The following is a 20213-nucleotide window of genomic DNA, read 5'->3' on the forward strand; positions in this document are numbered from 1 at the left end:
AAATTTTTTTTGCACAAAGATACTGAATATTCATGTATCTCTTTTGACATGTTGCAAGATGTAAATACAGACAGGAAAAACAGTTTTGCTTTTTTTCAGCAGATTTTTGAAGTTCTCTCAAAATACTCATTTTAATGGAGACAAATGGAGGTAATGTTGAATATAAAATCTGGTTTTACCATTCATGTTTTCCGAGGGTGGGGATTTGCTTGCCCATCCAGCTGAACTTTGGACACAGATGGTGTCCAAAGCTGCAGAGGAGAGCGTTTGTGATTTCCACTTGTGTCGTGTACCAACTGTAATGTCTCAGCTGTCATTGGCTTCATCGTTTCTTAATTTGTATCAATCAAACATTAATCATTGTAGCTTTTCTGTGTGTACTCTCTCACTGGGATATCAGTAGTGACCTGACATTTTGTAATACGCTAAGTTAGAGCTGTTTGGTGACTTGCAGTCGGGACTGAGACTCTAAATGCATGAGTGGGGACTTATCACAAAAGTTTCAAATTTAGTTCCCTCTGTGTTACAGTGGAGCTGCTGTACTAATTTTTCAAACCATTTTTGGGTTGCCTAAGGGGAGGCAATTACAATCCATGTCCCCCGTGTCAATCTGTGAGAATTGTATGCAGCATTATCTTACCCTGATGGGCAAGATGCAGTATGCCACTTTTTGCCAAGAGATCCGTGGTAGAGATCATAAAGCTTGTACCAGAATAAAGATCTGCCATTCTTCAGCCAGTTTTAAAATCAGCCAGAATCATTCATTATCTTTTAATATTAAAATGGGTATTTCCACATTTCTTTTGTAGTACTGGTGTGTGAGAAAGCTCCTGCATAGCTAGAGTTAGTTTTGAAGTCGCATTGAACCTGGTTAGCTCGGTGATGTTTACCACCTCAGGAAAAACTTAGTTTGACTTCTGCAGCAATGCTGGAGGTTGTGTGTGCCAACAGCCCGCGCTATGACTGTAAGGTCTGCTCAACGCCTGCTGGTGCAGTGCCCTGTCATAGCTTTCATGCAGTGTATCTGATAGTCTGATAGTTCACGATTAAAAAATAAAATCAAAACCAAAACCAAATCCCACCCTATGTAAGTGTTCATGCAACACTAATACTAACAGTAAGTCAGATTTTTTCTTTTAATTAAAGTGCTTACAGATGTTTTGTTCTCCTCTATATGCTGTTTTAGCTTCATGTTTTAATCTGTTGAGGTAATTTAATATTAGTGGGAATACTGCTATATTTTGGTGTCATCAAGCATTTTGTTTTGTTTGGAAAGTATTTTTGTTTAAAGATGTGAGAAGTGATAATTTGTATTTCTGATCTGTCTTTGGTGTCAGTCATGCTGCTTACAAAAAGGGTTGGCTGGGAGCAGGGTAGTATTTGGCAGAAAATGAATTTTGACAATATTATTTTTTATAGGCAGCAATTTTGGATCATTTCATAGTTAAGAATGGTAAAAGTATTAGAAGGACTAGTTTTTCTTGCAAATTCAAAATTCATGTAAGTTTGGGTCAGTGCTATGTTTCCTTTGCCAGAGCTGCTTGATCTGCGCTTGGGAAGCTTGTTTTAGGATTACAGCTGTGAAGAGTCTTTCAACTGGCTTACAGATGGATTGCTCACAGCCATGGTGAAGGCAGAGTCTGCAGAGCAGTGGGGAAGTTTTCCTCAGCACAGGGCAAATTTTCTTAGTGCAGACACCTGTGTAATCAGCAAAGTAAGGTGTAGGGTCTTAAATGCTTTCTGTATGCAACATAATATTTATAGCAAGCTGCTGAAAAACTAGGGCTATTGAGAACTTGGTACCAAAGCTGCGCCATAGAAGCTCGTTTTCTGTTCTTCTTATAGTAATGCTTTTACACAAAAGCAGCCCTTGGTCAGAAGCAAACTAAACTTCTTTTGCCTGCCTTCTTAACAGCAGTGATTCTTACTATGTTAATGCTGGTAAGCTTTATGTACTTTATTCTAAAATAAAGGAGATATGTTGGAGCAGTGAGTTGTATTGACATGGTTACCAGAGCTAGAATACTCTAGTGCTTTTGTCCAGTGTTCTTGCTGCTCCACAATTTATTGTTGTTGTTTGTTTGTTTGTTTTTAATTTAAAATCAGCAGTTTTGACTTGCTAAAATGCATTGGCATCGATGGTAAATTTAGTCAATCATAAGAAATATAGATGTCTTTTCTGGGGAGAAAAAGATCATACACATATCATAGTACTCTGGTGTTTCCATCTTCTTTAGAAGCCATGGATGCTACAGGGTGGTGGAGGCATTTTTATTTATTCTTATTGCACTTATTGTACTTATGCTGCTAGCTGGCTCGGTTCACCAGTTTCAGTACACACACTGCTTGACAGAGCCAAGTTATCCAGGTAGAATAAAAATAAACTGCCTACGCAAAGTATGGTCTCTGCTTCCCCGAGCTGTGGCTGGGGTGGAGGGGGTGGCAGCTGCTTCTGGGAGGAAGGGAGGCTTCCCTGTCGCTGACTGTGTGGTGCCTGCATTCTCAGCCATCACGAATGTTTTCTTTTTGCAGATGACACGATTGGTGCTGCCCGGCATGCTGGAAAGGTGAGTCACACTACCACTATCCAGACAAAGTCATCATTATTTATAGGGGAGAATCCTTTCTTGAAAAATTCATTACTGTGACTAATCAGCCTGGTCTCCATGTTTTAATGGCAGAGTAATGCTGGGTGAGTCACGCTGATGGTGCATGAATCATCAGACGGTGGAAGCCTTTTCCACTCGATTCCCTTTTTATTTTTCCTCTCCCTTCTCCACTGTTGTGGTGATTCCTTTTAGAACAGAATTAAAAAGCCCGTCTGACTCATCAGCACTAACTCAACAACCTGCTATTCTGAGGGGGTGGTTACAGTTCCTGGGAATAACCTTCTTAAGGCTATTTCTCTAAGTCATTGTAAGTAAAATGGATGCAAAGAGCATGTTCTCATTATACAGTACGAGGTATATTGAGGAAAGTCTGTGATCATTTGGTGAAGTAGAATTGGAGACCAGCTCTTTAAAAAAGGAGTTAATGCACACCACTGTCACTGCTGGGAGACGTGTACTGACTTCCTAGGCAGCTCCCGGGTGAAACTAAAGGCACCTAGGTTTGGTGTGGTCCCTCCAGGCTGTTCTCTAGCTGGTGTTGACTGCTGCGGGATGTTTGCTGTCTGCTGCAGCACGAACCCTGGCTCACTGTGGATTGCTTTAGGTTAGAGTTGAGCTGCACTCACAAAAAAAAAAAAAAGGCTGGAGCGGTGGGGCCCAGGTAAACCTCATGAGGTTCAACAAATCCAAATGCAAGCTCTTGCAACCCTTACTACAAATACAAGCTGGGAGATGAAAGGATTGAATACAGCCCTGCCTAAAAAGACCTGGGGGTACTGGTAGATAGGAAGCTGGACATGAGCCAGCAATGTGCCCTTGGAGCCCAGAAAGCCAACCATATCCTGGGCTGCACCACAAGAAGCATGATCAATAGCTCGAGGGAGGTGATCTTCCCACTCTGCACGGTGAGGCCTCACCTGGAGTACTGCATCCAGATATGGAGTCCTCAGTACAGGACGACATAGACTTGTTGGAGGATGTCCAGAGGAGGACCACAAAAATGATCCAGGGGATGGAACTCCACTCCTACCAGATCAGGAGAGAGCTGGGGCTGTTCAGCCTGGAGAAGAGAAGGCTCTGAGGTGACCTGATAGTGGCCTTTCAGTTTCTAAAGGGGAGCTACAGGAAAGAAGGAGACAGACTCTTCAGCAGTGTCTGTGGTGATAGAACAAAGGAAAATGGCTTCAGACTTCAAGAGAGTAGAATTAGGTTGGATGTAAGGAAAAGGTCTTTTACAGTGAGGGTGGTGGGGCACTGCAACAGGTTGCCCAGAAATGTGGTTGATGCCTCATCCCTGGAGACTTTCAAGGCGAGGCTGGACAGGGTCCTGGGCAGCCTGATCTAGCTGTGCTCCCCTGTTCGTTGCAGGGGAGTTGCACTAGATGACTTTTAAAGATCCTTTCAACTCTTAAGGATTCTATGATGATATTGAGGAAGGCTGCGTAGGACTGTGCATGATACTCACTGTGGTATTACCTCCAATGCGGATACTGTAGTGAATAATACAGTAGGAGCATATATTTGGGGCAAACCTCAAAATATGACTAATTAAGAGGGGGGGGAAAGTTTTTTTTCTTGTATCCTCCCACAATCTGGAAATCTTCACTGCAGATCAGGGTTCAGTTATGCTAGTGTTACACAGCTGAAGAGCAAGTATTTTGCATCTAACATGAAGTTTCTTCTTGGGTACAAACTGTCATGGCTAGTGGCCACTCTGAGAGTGGCCATCTAGCACATCAGATTGATGGCAAGCTTAGGCTCATTAGTTGAGGAGACAGTTTGGAGATGAGAGTGGAAGCAGAAGAGAAGGTTTATTTCATGCAAGGAAACTTGATTTAGAAAAGAGAATTCCAGAATCTAGGAGAGCTGGTTATTGATATTTCCTGAGGAAGATGGAGCCTGGACTGAAGATTGCACTGTAATGATGGTAGTTAAGGTTCAGAAGTCAAATGTTATGCCTTGTCCAGGTCCTCTACATGTAGGCAATGGCATGTGGATTTTGTGAAAACATTGTCCTTCTGAAGATGGCAACGTGACCAAAGCCATCCTGCCTTGTAGGGATTTAAGGTACTGTCAATACAAGCTTTTGGAACTTTGGAGCTCTAACAGTAACTTTTTGCCTCAAGGGCAGTGTGCTGAGCACTTAGGGTCACGCAGTGCACCACTGCATCTTGCACCTACACTGCATGCTTTGACTGGGGGTACCTAGGGATTGGCTTGATGGCGTTCCTCGGTAAATGCAGAGCTGAGCGGATGTGCTTTACATCCAGGTCTGTTAGCAGAAAACTCAGCAACGTCTTGGTATGTCCCTTACTTCTTATTTTTGATGAGTACCATAGCATCAGATGACTGCCATTTTTGGTAATGGCATTTAGACACTTCTGTGGCTCCTCTCCTGTGCTCTGAACTCTCACAGTGACCATTCATAATCTGCATCTTCCTGTCCACTTAAATGAGCAGTTCCTCTGTCAATGTTCAGGCAGCCGTCTAGGTGAGAGACTTTGCAGAACCGAACATCCAGCCTCAACGTCTTTGGGCGCACAGCAGCGAACTTGGCTGACTGTTTCTAGACAAACACCCAACTCTGGTGTTTACTGCTGGGGAAGTAGCAAGTGTCTAATGACATTAGGGAGGAAGCGCTCCTTCCATGGCGTGCAGCTGGAGCGGGCGCTGGTTGCCGCGGCAACGGGACGGCTAAATATAACTGCAGCCGCGGGCTGCAGTGAGCAGGGTGGGCTGGGTGCGGCCTGCTGCCCTCGGGGTCCTCTCTACAGCGCTGCTGCTGCTGCGCTGGGTTGGAAGCGATTGGAAGTGTTTCCCTGGGTGCCCGTGCACCCCTCTGTGCACGCTTCTTGGTTTTACAGGGGAGTCTTGTTGATCCTAGAAATGCTTAACCCTCATCGAGTCCTGTCAAGCTTCATCCTCTGTTACGTGTTGTGGTGGCGACTCCTCCAGCATGAGTGTGGGGAGAGCACTGCCTTCATCGCGTCTAGATTTCACAGTCTTTCAGTTCATGTCATCTTCCTATTTGCATTATGGGAGGATAAATCGAGATCTTGATCTTTGTTATTCATTAGTCTTTATACTCTTGTCGTGGGCTCTTCTTAATAGTCTCTTAAATATCTAAATTGAACCCTTTCACCTTGCTCACCTACCAGGGGTTTTTTCCTCCTTTTCTCCCTTCTCAAACCATCAGGTTCCCTCCTGTGTTGGGAGGGGCAGAGAAGAATTCTGCAGTCTTGGTAGGACTTGGATGCGATGGACATGTCCCTGCCATTCCCTGCCCGTCTCCCCTTGGGCTGCTTTTGGTGACAGTTACACAACCAATTCCTTGGTGACTTTAGTCGAATTCTTCAAGGGAATGGAGAGTTGATGTAGAATACTGCAAATGTGATTAATTCACATTATTTTCTTTAGCATGTGCAGTTGGTTTTGTTAATATTGATTTTTCAACAGCCATTCCGTAGTCTGCTCACATAGCCTTCTGAGCTCTATAAAAAGTTCCTTGTGGTATTCTCCAATATGATAATCTCTTAAAAACTGCACGAATACTCATTTCACTGCTAATCCCTATCTGAGCTCGTGGATAAATATCACAAGCACCACCTGTCTCGATATGAAAAACCTCTAGCATCCACTGGTAGCCTTCTGCTGTTGTGAAAATTCATGATGAGTTTGTAGCCTTATTTTCTTCATACCATATATTTGGATCCACGTTACTACTTTGTTTGACCAGCAGAACCTTGCAGGTAACTCTGGAACTCAAGAACATCAGCAAAAGTGTTTGAAGACCTCAGTGATTATGAAATGTTTGTTTTCTGTCATGTCAACTCTCATTTCTAGAATTAATTCCCACTTATATCATGGCAGAGGCCATGAATCTGTTGTCACAAAGAATAAAAAAAAAATTTTTTTTTTAATTGTTGCTTAAGCTCAGTTGTTTTTAAGATGGTTTCTTAATTCATTGTGGCAGCAGTGGCATAGGCTATGCGTAGGTGAACAAATGTGATAAGAAACTTGTGAATCTACAGCAGCTGAGCTGTGTGATGACCTGTGTGCGTGTTCTTTCTCTGCACGGCACACAGAAAACCTTATGGTGTGTTCAGGCAAACTGGCTGAGGTCTGCTGTAGGGTAGGAAGAAGCAGAGGCAGCTTTCCCTGTATTGGACAGTCTGCTATCGCCCTCTAATACCTTACTTGCCCTAAATTTTTTAATTAATTCTGATTTCTACATGACACTGAGTAACAGGTCTGCTTTTGTACGTAGAACTAGTCATAGAAATGGACATACTCAAAATAGTGGACTGGGAAATCCAGGAGTCCTAGTGTCTGCCCTAGTGTCAAATGCTTTAGAAGTGCTTGACAGAGCTGGTGGTAGCTAGTTTCAGGTACTCTTAGGTAACTATTATAGTGGAATACCTGAAATATTACTGTAACACACCTCTAACTTAACTCTTCTGTAGTCATCCACTGCTTATCTTCTACTCTGTATTAAAATACTGCTGTATTTAAGTAGTAGATTCAAATGCTTGCTATCTTAAAGATCCATCATGAAGGTAACACTTGGAAAATATGTAGACTTATGACAAAAGGAGTTATCAAAGTGTAATCCACGTAACAAACTTGTCATTTCTGCCAGCTTAACCCAAGGTTTAAAAGTTGCCTTCTGAATTCATGCCAAATTCTCTTGATTGATTTTTGCATAGTTGAGTTCAATAAACATATACTGGAGCTGGATTCTCTTGCTGTATTGACCTTGGAGTTATTCCTGATTTATACCAGCTACTTGAATATTTACATTGTGCTTGAAGGCATATTAGTAAATTTCAGTTTAGAATTTGATTGAAGTTTTTAAACACATCTTAATTATCTCAATTGCATCCTAAAGATTTTCTTAGGGCTTGCAGTAATTTTATGAAACATGAAAGGGTTTTTTTTTTTTTATTGTTGCTGCTTATTTCATTGGAATTTGTCTTCACTTTCAGATCAAAAGGGGTAATCTTGAACATCTCATCAGCTGCTGGGATGTATCCAACTCCACTGCTCACTCTTTATTCTGCAACCAAGGTAAATATTCTTTTGTACACTGAAATAAAGTGTCAAACGTGAGCCAACACTACAGAAATAAATGTTTTGGTGTCCATCTAGTGGTGCTTTCATGAACTAAAAGTTCTAACTTAAAATTTGCAAATAGTGGAAACTGGAAGGTCAGTATAAAAATGAATGCAAAGGCTTGCTGGTGTGGAAACTACTATTCTATATATTACATCACATGACGATTTTATCTGCATCATACACAACAAAGGGTGTTACTGTACCAAGTGCTCTTAATGTGAGGTTGAGGAAAGATGCTGACAAAGTTTAATACAACTTCTTATTTTGAGATGTTGAAGCAAGTCTCTTTATCTAGTCTTATAGAAGACAAATACATATGGTAAGGATGTATGATATATATTTAAGTAGGATTCTTCTCGTGCTTGCAGGAAGCAAAGATTTTTCTTTGGTTTTTATTATTTGCCTTAAGTTTAGTGCTTCAGTTAAGAGGAAAAAATAGAGTTCTAGTGCGTTGCCAGTACCAAATAATTATCTTCTCTTGAGCTGCTGGCCATATGTCCTGCTAATGTAGCCTAGTATGTAGTTTGTTTGTCTTGCAGTGGGTGGATTATTGGCTTACCTTCTCCCTAGCAGCTACCATAAATTCCAGGTTCTTTGCAACAGCAGTGATACTTAGCCAACAAGACATGGGACTATCCTACTTGGTATGCAGAACTTTGCACTTCGCTCTGTGCCTGTCAAGAAATCTCATGAAGTTTAACAATCATCAAGTTGAACGGGGTCCCTCTGGACTGAAGCTCTGTCGTGTCAGCCACTCCATCTAATTTTGTCATCTGCAAATGTGCTGAGAATGTAGTATGTGCCATCATCTAGGTTGCTGATGGCAGATATTGAAGAATATAGGCCTTGGTATTGATCTGTGAGGTTCTGTGCTTGTTACCAGCCAGATGTCAAGCCATTAATCACAGCCCTTTGAGCCAGGTGGTCCAGACAATTTTCTATCTATCCAGCAGTTTGTCTTTTCAGCACGTATCTGCTCAACTTCCAAATGAGAATGCTGAAGAAGATGATATCAAATAAATGCTCTCAAGACATACAGTATATTATTACTCTAAATCTACATTTCATGTTAAATTTATTGCTCCGCTTTCTCATTGTGTCATCTGGAACAGTTTTGTCTTTCTGAAGCCAGGGTTAGTTTTATTCCCAAGGTATTTGTATGAGCTTCTGAAATGCTCAACTAAAAGATCTCCTCTTAACACCCAAAGGCAAAACATGGGTTCACAGTATACATAACAAAACTAAGTGCAAGAGGTATATATGACGTGATATTCAAACAGTATAGCACTGTAGTTTTATTTAGATACAACTGACAATTGCCTTCAATACTTAAAGAATTTCAGAGTTTAACCAGAACCTTGATGGAACATAGGTGCTTTCAGTCAGTGGTATTCATGTCACAACAGACCTGTGTTTCCTTTAAACTCTCAGCTAAATTTTCATATATCAAGAGAAAAAGTTAGCATGCTGTTTTATTTACACTGAAGAAATATTAGTGCGAGTAAGGGATATTTAAGTTCAGAAATTGTGAAAGCTTGAATTAGCTATAGCTGATAAAATTTGCTCTTGAAATAGCTATTTTCTGACAGCACAGTTCTGATTTAATGTGAAAGGTCACTTCTGTTGTGGCATTGCCTTCAGCTTTATCAAATGATGTGAGCTTCTGATTTTAGAGATAATATACCTTAGGCTGCTTTGCCTAGTCTTTTTTTCAATTAGAATCTCAAATATTCCTCCCTTTCTCCTAAGAAACTCAATTACAGGCTAAGTAATCTGCCTATTCTCAGCACTGCTCATCTTCTACCATAGAAAGATTAGTAAGCATGAAAGTGACTCCACTAATGTAGCTATAGAAAGACTGTATCTGCAATTTCTAGGGTTTTTTCCTCATCTATATAGAGGGGTTTTAAAGTATAGTATCCTCTGGGTCTAAGTCAATGGCTTTGGCTAATCGTCAGGAACATAAGCAGTCCAAGTCTTTAACCTTCACGTGGAGAATTCCGTATTAGATGCTTTAAAAGGAATCATATTCCTGTTTTTTGACAGGCTTCCCTATCTACCTGCATTAATACCAGTGCAAAGTGAAAGGTGTTTTTTTCTTTTCCCACTATTTCTCAAGTATTTGAATTTGTTACTAGATATCCAAGGAGAGGAAATTGGTTCTTATGTGCTGCGTTTATCTGCTTATTCAGAGGATTCTTATTTGGAGATCATTCTTAGGACTTCTTAAAGCCATAGGCTATTGGAGCACTTTTGAACATCTGGAGGTAAAACACAAAAAAAACAAACCCAACTTGTCTTGAAATGAATTCTTGAAGAAGGAAAAAATCCAGTGTTTATTTGGAAACTGGAAGTTGCTTGTTCCTTCTCATGTAAAACAAACTTTTCTTTATTGCAAAGCTCGCGCTGTAGAGATGACTCTCTTTATATGGTCTCTCCATATTTGAAGCAGAAACTGATTTCAGGACTGTCGTGGAAGTAGCTAGATCTTTGAATTATCAAAGCACTTTGTGATTAACAGAATATAGTTTGTTTGTTTATTCTTAATAGGTTACTGATATACTCTGCTGTGCGATTATCACACGTACATCTGACAATAGCATTCAGAGCCTGCACCAAACCATTTGTGCAAACATACAAGTTCCTCATATTGTTGCAGTAGCATTGCTAGCTCACTGTAATCCTTGCTGTTATGTGTGATTTTCAGAGACTTGATGCTGAGTACTGTCTTTCATTAAGAACTTACACTGGTGGGGAAAAGAGAAAAAGAATAGTTGTGCAGAAGATAAGCTTATTTGATTTAATGAGCCTACTTCTAGCTGGTACATGTAACTTGAAGATGAAGAATAAAAAGACGTATCGGCTACGCAGCAAAATCTATTTTTCTTTCAGATCTTAGGTGTGCTTAGAAAAGTATAGAAATAGTCCAGCAGCGTGGGAGTGTTTCTTTGCTTTGTGCATTGGCTGACTACAGTAGGAAGGTCTTAATAGGGAAAACACTGGACACTGCAAACTTTAAGCACTGGTTTCAGGTAGAACTTGTGCTAATCCACTAATGACATGGCCAGCAAAAGAAGATTGTAAAGTAGGTGCAGTATTAGAGCTTTGCTGCTTGTTCTGGCACTGGTCTGAAGCAAAAGCTGCTATTTTTAATAGCCTTTTTTTCTCTAGAGCTATTTGTTCTTCCAAGTAGTCTTTTCCACCCTTAATGATTCTGTGATTCTCTGTGGTTCTTAAATACTTGAACAGGTTTATTTTGTATTTATTTTTGCTTCAGTTACGGGTGTAATAGTTTAGTTCCTTCAGCCGAGGGCACTGTTTATCCTACTGAGCCATATCATTTTTCTAGAACAAGAAAGGATAGAAGAACATAATATTTTGTTTCGTTTGATTTGGGGAGAGAAGATGGTTTAGAAGAAAGGAGGAGGGAATCTGTGCTGGTTTGAACTGCTGAGTAGCCTTGGATTATTAGGTCAGTACTTTTGTATCGAGGTGTGAGGTGTGCATCTTTGGAGTAAGTGGTAAGGGAGAAGACAGCAAGTGGGCCTCCAGTTATGGTGGTGGTGTATCAGATGTGACAGCAGGTTCACATATCTGCCTTTTAGCCCTTTTGCTTCCTTCTTTAAATATTTGGTCTTGAAAATTCTAAAAACTTCCAGGAGTTTGGAAGACAGTTTATGGTAGCGGACTTTGAGACTTGGAAAAAATACCATCATAGAATGTTCTTAATATTCTTAAATATTAAAAGGCAAAAGGTATTTAAACACGTTTTAAAAACCATGCATAGGAGAAATTCAAATTGCTCTTTTTAAAAGAAGTCTAAGGAGATGACACGTACAGTGAATAATGTGAACTCGGTATTATTTTCCTTTTTTAACTGGACTTTATGTAACAAATCTAGTTCATCTTCCTTGTAAATTAAAAAGGGTTTTATTTGTTTAGATAGTCTCATTTCTGTAAAAATGCTTCGTAAGCGTGAGGTTTCTATTGAGATGACATTGCTGTAATCTGCAAAGTTTCTTTGAAAGCCTGAGGTTTTTCACTTTGAAAACAGAAGTTATAAATAGTAAATCAAATATGCTTACATAAAGCTCCAAACGATAGCTTCCATTTTAATGCATAGCATACTGCATATTTCTCTTTTCTCTGTAGGCTTTTGTGGATTACTTCTCTCGAGGCCTCCATGCAGAATACAAGAGCAAGGGCATCATTGTGCAGGTGAGTAGCTTCTCATGTAAGCGTGGTTACCACAGCAACATTGGTGTCTTGGTAACAAAAGGAAATCAGCATATTCTTTTATTCATGAACATGACACAGATTAGGGATGAGGATTTCCTTTGATCCTATTATCTTAAGTTACCTGAAACAATGCATCTTGAAATAACAAATATATATATCTTACCTAAAGTTGGTAATCACACTTTTAAGTATAATGTGTTCCAGAAGATTGTGTGCTACTCTTTAAAATATACCCGTACAGCTTAATTTTCTGGAATCTACTTTTGAACTGCTTTCATACAGATATTGAATAAGCAACTACTGAAAAAACTAAAATAGTGGCAGTCCCTTCCCTACAATGTCAGTGAACCAACTAGTAGAAGCATGGTAACAAGAACAAAAACCTTAGACTCCTCGTGTGTAATAGGCTGATGTAGATTTTTTCCAGAACTTGATTTCCATGTTTCTAGTGAGTTTTGTTTTGTCCCACTTGTTCACATTCCATGGTTTTTTTAGGTTTTTTTTTCCTTTGTAGATATGTAAGAGCAAACCAAGCCAGTTTCTCGGCTCTATAGGGATTTTGCATTAATATTAGTGTTTGCTTCTCAAGCGCAGCTGAAGTTTCCAGGCTTGGTTATGGATCACAGCTGCTGAGTTCTTCATTACTAATTACATCTGTTGCTCTCAAGAGCAATGATCGGCCTTGATGAAAGTGGTGTAAGATCTTACCTGTACTGCAGAGACAATTGTGAATCTTTTAATATTCAGTTAGGGATCATATGAACAGTATTAGCCCACGTCCATTCCTTTGTCTTTGCTTCCCTCCTATTCTGTGCAGTGATTTTCAAAGCCACCCGACTCCAGGGGCACTGTGAGGAGTAAGGAACAAAGATGCTTGTCTAATTTCTGCAGTCATTAAGCGTGGGAGTGCGGCTCTTCTTGTTGGTATTAAAACATAAGGTTTTAAAACTCAAGGCTATATTACTGTTTGACTTACTGGATTTTTTTTTTCCTTTCGACTGTATTTATTGAAAAGAACTCATCATTAGGAAATGTCCTGTGCCAATTCCTGAGAGGATTGTGTTAGACTGTTAAGAAAGTTACTGGGTGAGCTATTCCCATGCGGTCTCTGACCATTCGATGGCAGCCCTATTTAAACCTATATTAAACACCTTAAAGGGTGCTGTTTATTTTGGGGCCAGTTAGCAAAGGGGTGAGAGTAAGCTAGCAAAAAAGTAGTTCCTGAGAGCATTCTAACCACTGTTGTTCTAGAACTTCTTGAGGTCAAATAAGATGGCATTAGCATTGTGCGGGTAGCAAGTTATACCTTGCTGTAGAGCTCTCAAAGCATAACTTTTCAGAGTGCTTGACACTGCAGTAGCATCCTAGGATGTTCCTTCAGCCAAATCGGTTTTCTCTCATCAACAGTGGATGCATAAAAACTTGACACTCTGATCAGATGCACATTCAGTTTACACAGTGGTTTGTGTGCTTTCCTGTCTTGAAACAGATTAAACTAGAGCTGCTTATGTTGTCTTGTCTACTCATTACCTTGTTTACTCAGAAGGCTTTTCAGGCCTTTCCTGTCTTCAGCTCCAGACCCCCCTGCAACAATTTGACTTTAGTGCAAGTTCTTTAGTGTTCTTACTTTTACTCGGTTGTATGTATTACATATTATCCCTCTCTCCTGAGGGATTCAATTTCCATATCGTAGATTTATCTTCATATAACACAGCTGTCCTTCCAGTTGTTTCTTCAGTGCACAATATGGTCCTCTTTCAATCTGTGCTCAGAGTGTCTCAGAATGAAGGAACTGGTAGTGCTGGTTTGCTGTGCTGACCTCTTTGTGAGAGGTCTCACATGGAATGTCTGTAAGAACAATGCCTCACTTGCATGGGGGGAATGTCCTCTGAGTGGGGCTTATGTAATAATATCATAGAGTTCGAGGCAGCCTGGAAAGCGTAGCTGCCTGCTTGCTAATATGCATGGTGCCATTACATATGGGTAAAAATGAACATCATGCAGTATCTTTAAACAATAGCCTGCACAGAAGGAAGCTTATCGATGAAACTGAGCTACTGAGTATCTCTGTGTATCATTACTTTCTTAAATAAGCATGTCAGACAGGTGGAGCTCAAGTGGGATGGGTGACATTCTTAGCTGTCTTCTAGACTTGTACTTAAACAATTTTAGATATTAGCAAAGAGTGTGTTTCTGGGATTCTTATTGGATTTGTCTTTGATTCTGGAGATGGGAAGATGCCTTTTGCTAATCCTCTCTTGCTCAGTCATCTAAAATCTACGACAAGATGCAGCACCTCTTGGTACTTCTTCATCAAATGATAGCAGGTCCTAGCTTGTCTAATTCTAGAACTCGTTGCCCTCAACCCAGATCAGGACATTCAGTTGAGTCTTTTATATTTTGAAGTACAAACATCAGGTAGCTCTTTGTTTTGAAAACACCTCGTTCTCCTAATAAAGCATACTGATTCTCTTTTCTACTTTAATAAGATCAGTAAGTCACCTAATAGGATTTCTTTCCTGCTCAAATGTACTTACTGGCACACAGCTTCTGTGGCAATCAAGCTGGGTGTGATTTCCCCCTCCCACCCTTCTATAAGATGTGTGGGTTTTTGCTGCTGCTGAGGGTACCTGCTACTTACAGGCATGCTGAAACGAGCTCTGGCAACACAAGTGGTTCCTGTTGAAGGTATGTCCATCCTTGAAAAGCCTTCCAGAGCAGCCTCTAGGAGTTTGATTCAGATACTGTGTTTCATTTGGGAAAGTCTCTTGTTAAGTTAGGATTTCTGATCTTTATCTTCTGCTGTTTTCACAAGCATAAACGTGCTGATAGTTACATCAGTGTGAGACTATTTAGAGATGAGTGCTTGGAGGAGAAGGAAGCACCTTTGAGATGTGCTACGCCTATCTGTGTTGGTAACCAGGCAGTATCATCCTCCCAGAATTTTTTCTAAGTAGTGTTGTTGCTTTAAGAGGAAAATGAAGAAGGAGCTGCTCATTTGTGACTCAGCTTATTACAGAATATCTATGCATACTGAAAAGATGAAGGGGAAAAAAAATACAACCAAAAAAACCTCAGTGGGACATGCTATTCTAAAGGTGTTAAACGCAGTATGAACATGCACAGTATGGGGAGGAACTACTTTCTAGGTTTGGATATAAAAAAGCTATGAAAATATTTTCAGTACCCTATATTATTAACATAAATGAAGATTAAATCTGGCTTTCTGTATCAACAAATATGCTTTTCCTTCAGAAAGCTTGATGGGTGATGGTAAGCAGTAACTTGCTTGTTGGCTAAGAGCGCTGAATGCCAGATAGAATGTCCCTAAATGTAGGCAGTGCTTTGCCTTTCTGGGTTAGGCGAGCCTGATGACCAATAGCTGTCACAGCTTCAATTATTATTATGCTAATTTTATTGCAGTCTGTGTCCTTGTCTTCTCATTCCTAAGCTACTATGAACCACTAATGAATATTACTAGTGCATTCCTGTGAAGATTAGCTGAGGTATCTTCTTGGAGCCATTAGGAAAACTGCTCTCACTTTGGACTGTTTGAAGTTCATTGCTTTGACCTTCAGAAATGTAGTGCTTTTAATTTCAGACTTGTGCTTCCAGTCAGGCTCACTGCATGAAAGGGTTAATTCTGTGTTTGTTTACATGTGTATGGGAGGGGTATGGAACTGTAGCAAAAATCAGGAGTGGGAAGGACTGCAAGGACTTCTCCTGATCATCTTTTGGAAATATTTCTGCCTGAAAAGTTTCTGCAGACTTCTGAAACTTTCTTTGAGTGTCAGAAAACATTGCTTGGTTCTTTAACCCTTTATTTTACTAACAACTCTTTAAATTCCTGTTAATATCATCATTTTCCATCTAAATTTGTTTACTGTGCATAGCAGAAGTGGAACAGTGAAAACTTTTGTTACCTGCTTTCTTCAACTATATTCGCTGTATTGAAGTGTCAGCTACTGCTGGGGAAACACATGGGAATTCAGATCTTTCTTTTTAAAAGTGAAATAAAACCGTGTAAACAAGCTATTCTGACTTCTTGTTTCTTCATGTCCTTGTAGCATAATTAGAAGAAACTTCTGCTCAGGACCTGAAATCATTTTTGTTGTATCCATGTGATATTGAATACAGTTCTGAGGGCTGGTCAGTTTTAATAGATAGATAATAGATTCAATTTAGAAATGTAACAAAAAGTGGACAAAACTTAAACTAGACACCTGTGCTATTACAGTATCAGACTCCATTGGTTTATGTACCAAGGTTTCGGTAGCTGCGGGGGCTGCAAGGGTGGCTGCTGTGAGCAGAGCGCAGAAGCTGCCCCATGTGAATTAAGAGCCAGCTCCATCTGGCTCCAAAAGGAACGAGCTGCTGGCCAGAGCTGAGCCATGAGCAATGCTTGTTGTGCCTCTGGGAGAGCAGATTTAAGAAAGGAAAAAAAAAAAAGCTGAGAAACTGCAGTTGGGAAGGAAAAGTGAGAAAATGGAGAGAAACAGTCCTTCAGGCACTGAAGGCAGTGCAGAAGGAGGGCAGGAGGTGCTCCAGGCACAGAGCAGCTGTTCCCTGCAGTCCAAGAGAGGCCCACAGTGGAGCAGGCTGCATCCCAGCCCATGAGCACTACGTGGAGCAGATCTCCATGTGCAGCCCATGGAGGAGTAGAAGAGGAGGAGTGGGAGGAAGGTGTCTTTAGTTTGCAGATTTCACTGCCCTAGTCTGTTAGTAATAGGCAATAAATTATTGGATATCTCCCTAGGATGAATCTGTTCTGCCCATAATAGTAATTGGTCAGCAATCTTGTCCCTACCTCAACCTCGATGCCCTTGTTCTCCTCTTCTTTCTTCAAGGAGATGAAGTGAGGGAGCACTGTGATGGAGCTTAGCTATGTGCATAGGCAAAACCACCACACAGACTGAATAGCTTTCTTGTCAAAGCTTTTGGTGACTTTGAAGTCACCAGTAAAGCAGTGGTGACTGCTTACACTTCTGAAATTCGGGTATCCAAGTTTTTCTCTCTGTTTGAATATGGAATCTTTCAGTATGTCATCTGTATTCTCAGTCCCATTTGTAGAGAGAGGTGCACATTCTTTAAGCTGCTAGCGTAGTACTGCTTCTTCTTTGTGTGGTCGAATTCCTATACAGCTGTGGTTTTAGATCCACTGAGACTTGTTGTTCCTTTCACTCATGTTACACTCTTCAGAGCTGGGGAAGGTGACATTTCTGAGATCATGTGGTCATTGTTCTTTTAAAGACTAAATGTTTTGACACAAGTTTCTGGAGTGTAACTTGCCCAAATATGCTGAGTTTAGAGATGATGTTCTTATTTTGAGATGTACTAACTAGCGTAGCAGAAGGGGGAAGATGCTTTTCAGATATCTGCTGTAAAGGTGTGCAACTCATGGTGCTCACTGTTGTGGCAAACTGTAGCAAATGCAGGTACTGAATCATTGGTATAGTTACAGGACTGTGCATATCTTTAGGTATCCTGCTCAAAGTGCTGGCAAGGCTCCAATGTTTGTAAGATTGCCAGATCTCTGAGATATTAATACCTGGTTGAACAGCTTTAGTTTGTGGCATTCTGACTGCTTCAGAGGCTTAGGTTGAGAAGTTGAAAGTTAGCATGCGAAAAGCATGGCTTGTGGGCCCATTATGAAGTGTGTCACAGGATAGCTGATTGAAAATGTTGTACTGTACACTGAGAAGTTGTAATCAGAATTAAAAAGAAGATTAGTTTAAGCTAGTTTCTAAATTCAGTATGTAGGCTACCTGATTGCTAATGGTTTTGGTTCCTTACCGAATCTGTAAGTTAATTTTCAAAGTGTTCTGTGCCTATTGTGATCTTTCCTACTTGCAGAGTGTTCTCCCGTATTACGTGGCAACAAAACTGTCCAAAATCCGCAAGCCAACCTTCAGTAAGCCCAGTCCTGAAACATTCGTGCGAGCTGCCATAGGCACGGTAGGCCTGCAGTCCCAGACCAACGGGTGCCTGCCCCATGCCATCATGGTAAGTTACCTTGGGAGGCACAAGGATCTAATATGTTCTATCTGCCTGATAGAAGAGCAGTTCAGAATAGTAAAGAACAAAAATGAATCTTATTTAACTTTTAATCATAATGTTGTAAAGTTTAGAAGTGCTGGTAATGGTGGTTTGATTCAGCCTTGTACAGACTGTAAAAACTGAGCCTTTTTTCCTTTGATTTCTAGGCCTGGATCTTCTCTATTCTACCTACACCTGCTGCCAAGAGTTTAGTCATGAAAACAAACAAACAAATACGGGCTCGTTTTTTGAAGAAGCTGAAGGAGAAGTAAATAGTAGGCAGCTAGATCTCGGAAGCCTGGAACTCCTGCAGGTTCCATGCCTGCACCTCAGCACCGTGTAGACCTAATGTTTTAAACATCTGCAGTTGTAAGTGTGCTTTCTAATAAGCAAAACGGTATTGTTTAGAGAATACAGACAAATTCTTGACTTCTAATACTGATTTCAAAATAGGCTTTATTTGTTTATAGGTTTATTGAGTTGGGAAGCGTTCTGGACTAAAATTACGCTGTGCTTTAAGAAATACTTAAACGGATTTGATCAGACGCTGCACTGCTGAAGAACAGCTTGGTTATATAGCATCCATCATATCTGTGTCTTATGACTGTGGGTGACGGGCAGAACAATAGTAGTTCTCTGACATATTCAGAGGTAGGGATGTGTGGGAAGGGAGTATATTTCTTTGAAAAGGAGACCTGGTTCTATTCAGAGTGTAACTTTTCCCAGTTTGGGTTTAGGATACTTGCAAGAATTCAGCATTGTCATCCCGCTAGCGAGTGCTCCCCTGCCACATGGCCCAGTCAAAGGAACTGGGATGCCATGGGCAGGGAGGAACAGACTGGGGCTATGTCAAAGTCATCTCTCTGTAAAACAAGAGTACCTCCACTTCACACTTCTGTGTTTGCACAGTCTGTGTAACTTAGAAAGGATCACCACTTGGGAAAGATGATTACAAAATGGTCCTTAACCTGATGTTTTCAGAAGTCCGCTCATGGATTGGTACTGTCTTGAAATGGATTCTTGCACCAAAACCTGAGCGGTCACTGATGTGAACTACAAGGGCTCAGTGTGACTTTTGATTATGAATTTGAGGGAAATGGGCCAAAAAAAACCCCAACAAACCCAAATGAGTGTGATTGCTCATCTATAAAGATATATGTAAAATAACATTTCAATAAGTATTTAAATTCTTGCTTCTTGAATATGAAGTCTACTCTTCAGTTGTATGTAGCTTTGATTTGCAATGTTTTTGAAAGTTCAGTGCCTGCTGTCTGTAATAGGGATGATAGCACGCTGTGGCTAAATGTCCTGTGTTACTTGCTGGTTGCTCTGTAAGAGACTACTGGCACTTTAAATGCAGAGCTCGAAATGAGTTACTTTCCTTTAGCACTGATGGGTACATTCTTTCTGCAGTATATCAGTCCATCTTTTGGTGACGCCATTCAGTATGTGATTCCTGACTTATTTGCAAATGAGAACCAGTAAACTTCTTTAAACGTGGAATTTTTCTGTTTTCAATGTAATTGATTTGTTCTGTAGAAGTTATCCAACTCTGAGATGAGTCAGAGTACATGAAAGGTCTGCACTGCTGTTGTCTGTTACCTGATCTCTAAAGATGTGGTCGTTAACATTCCTTTCTGTAAGTGTGAAATGCATCAGAACTTCCAAGCCAAATTAAAGGGCAAGTGGTACCAGTTTTTTCCGTGGTGAGTGGCTGCAGGTTGATTTTGGTCCCTGAGGAACAGTTCCAAGCTCTGGTTTTGAAGTGTTGCACTGAGACGCGATTTGGGGCTGACATTCCTATACAGTGAAAAAGACCCGAATACCGATGCAATGGTGCTGATCAGATCTGAGCTGAAGATCCTGTCCCATAGTTCTCTTCGTTACTACTTTTTTGAAGCAGCGATGGAGAGGCTGATGGTACCAGTTCTGTAAGCCTGGAGGTGGCGTGGAAGCATTGGACTAACCGATCTGTGTGGGTTTTCACTTGGTCAAACAAATAAAATGGCACTCACTCTGAATCTTTGGCGTGTCGGTTTCCTTCTTCAAACGCATCACTGAAGCAGCGCTATGAGCCCTTAGCTGGAGCTACTCAGTTACGTCCCCGGCCGGCCTCGCCGGGCCGAGCCGCAGCCCTGCAGGCTCCGCTGCAGCCACCAGAGGGGGACAGGAGCTCGGCCACGCGGCTCCGCTCCCGGCCCGGCGGAGGAGCGG

General features: G+C 40.9%; 1 protein-coding gene across 1 annotated transcript; it reads left to right on the forward strand.

Annotated features, from left to right (window-relative positions):
* The first annotated feature begins 2446 nt into the window (after positions 1-2446).
* HSD17B12 (hydroxysteroid 17-beta dehydrogenase 12) lies at positions 2447-20020 on the forward strand. Its single transcript, XM_031553544.1, has 5 exons — positions 2447-2567; positions 7595-7676; positions 11877-11942; positions 17817-17966; positions 18167-20020. The coding sequence occupies exons 1-5, from the start codon at positions 2533-2535 to the stop codon at positions 18269-18271; spliced, it is 438 nt and encodes a 145-aa protein (XP_031409404.1). The 5' UTR covers positions 2447-2532; the 3' UTR covers positions 18272-20020.
* The last annotated feature ends 193 nt before the right edge of the window (positions 20021-20213 follow it).

This window comes from Meleagris gallopavo, chromosome 5 (assembly GCF_000146605.3).
Source record: "Meleagris gallopavo isolate NT-WF06-2002-E0010 breed Aviagen turkey brand Nicholas breeding stock chromosome 5, Turkey_5.1, whole genome shotgun sequence".
NCBI classification, from domain to species: domain Eukaryota; kingdom Metazoa; phylum Chordata; class Aves; order Galliformes; family Phasianidae; genus Meleagris; species Meleagris gallopavo.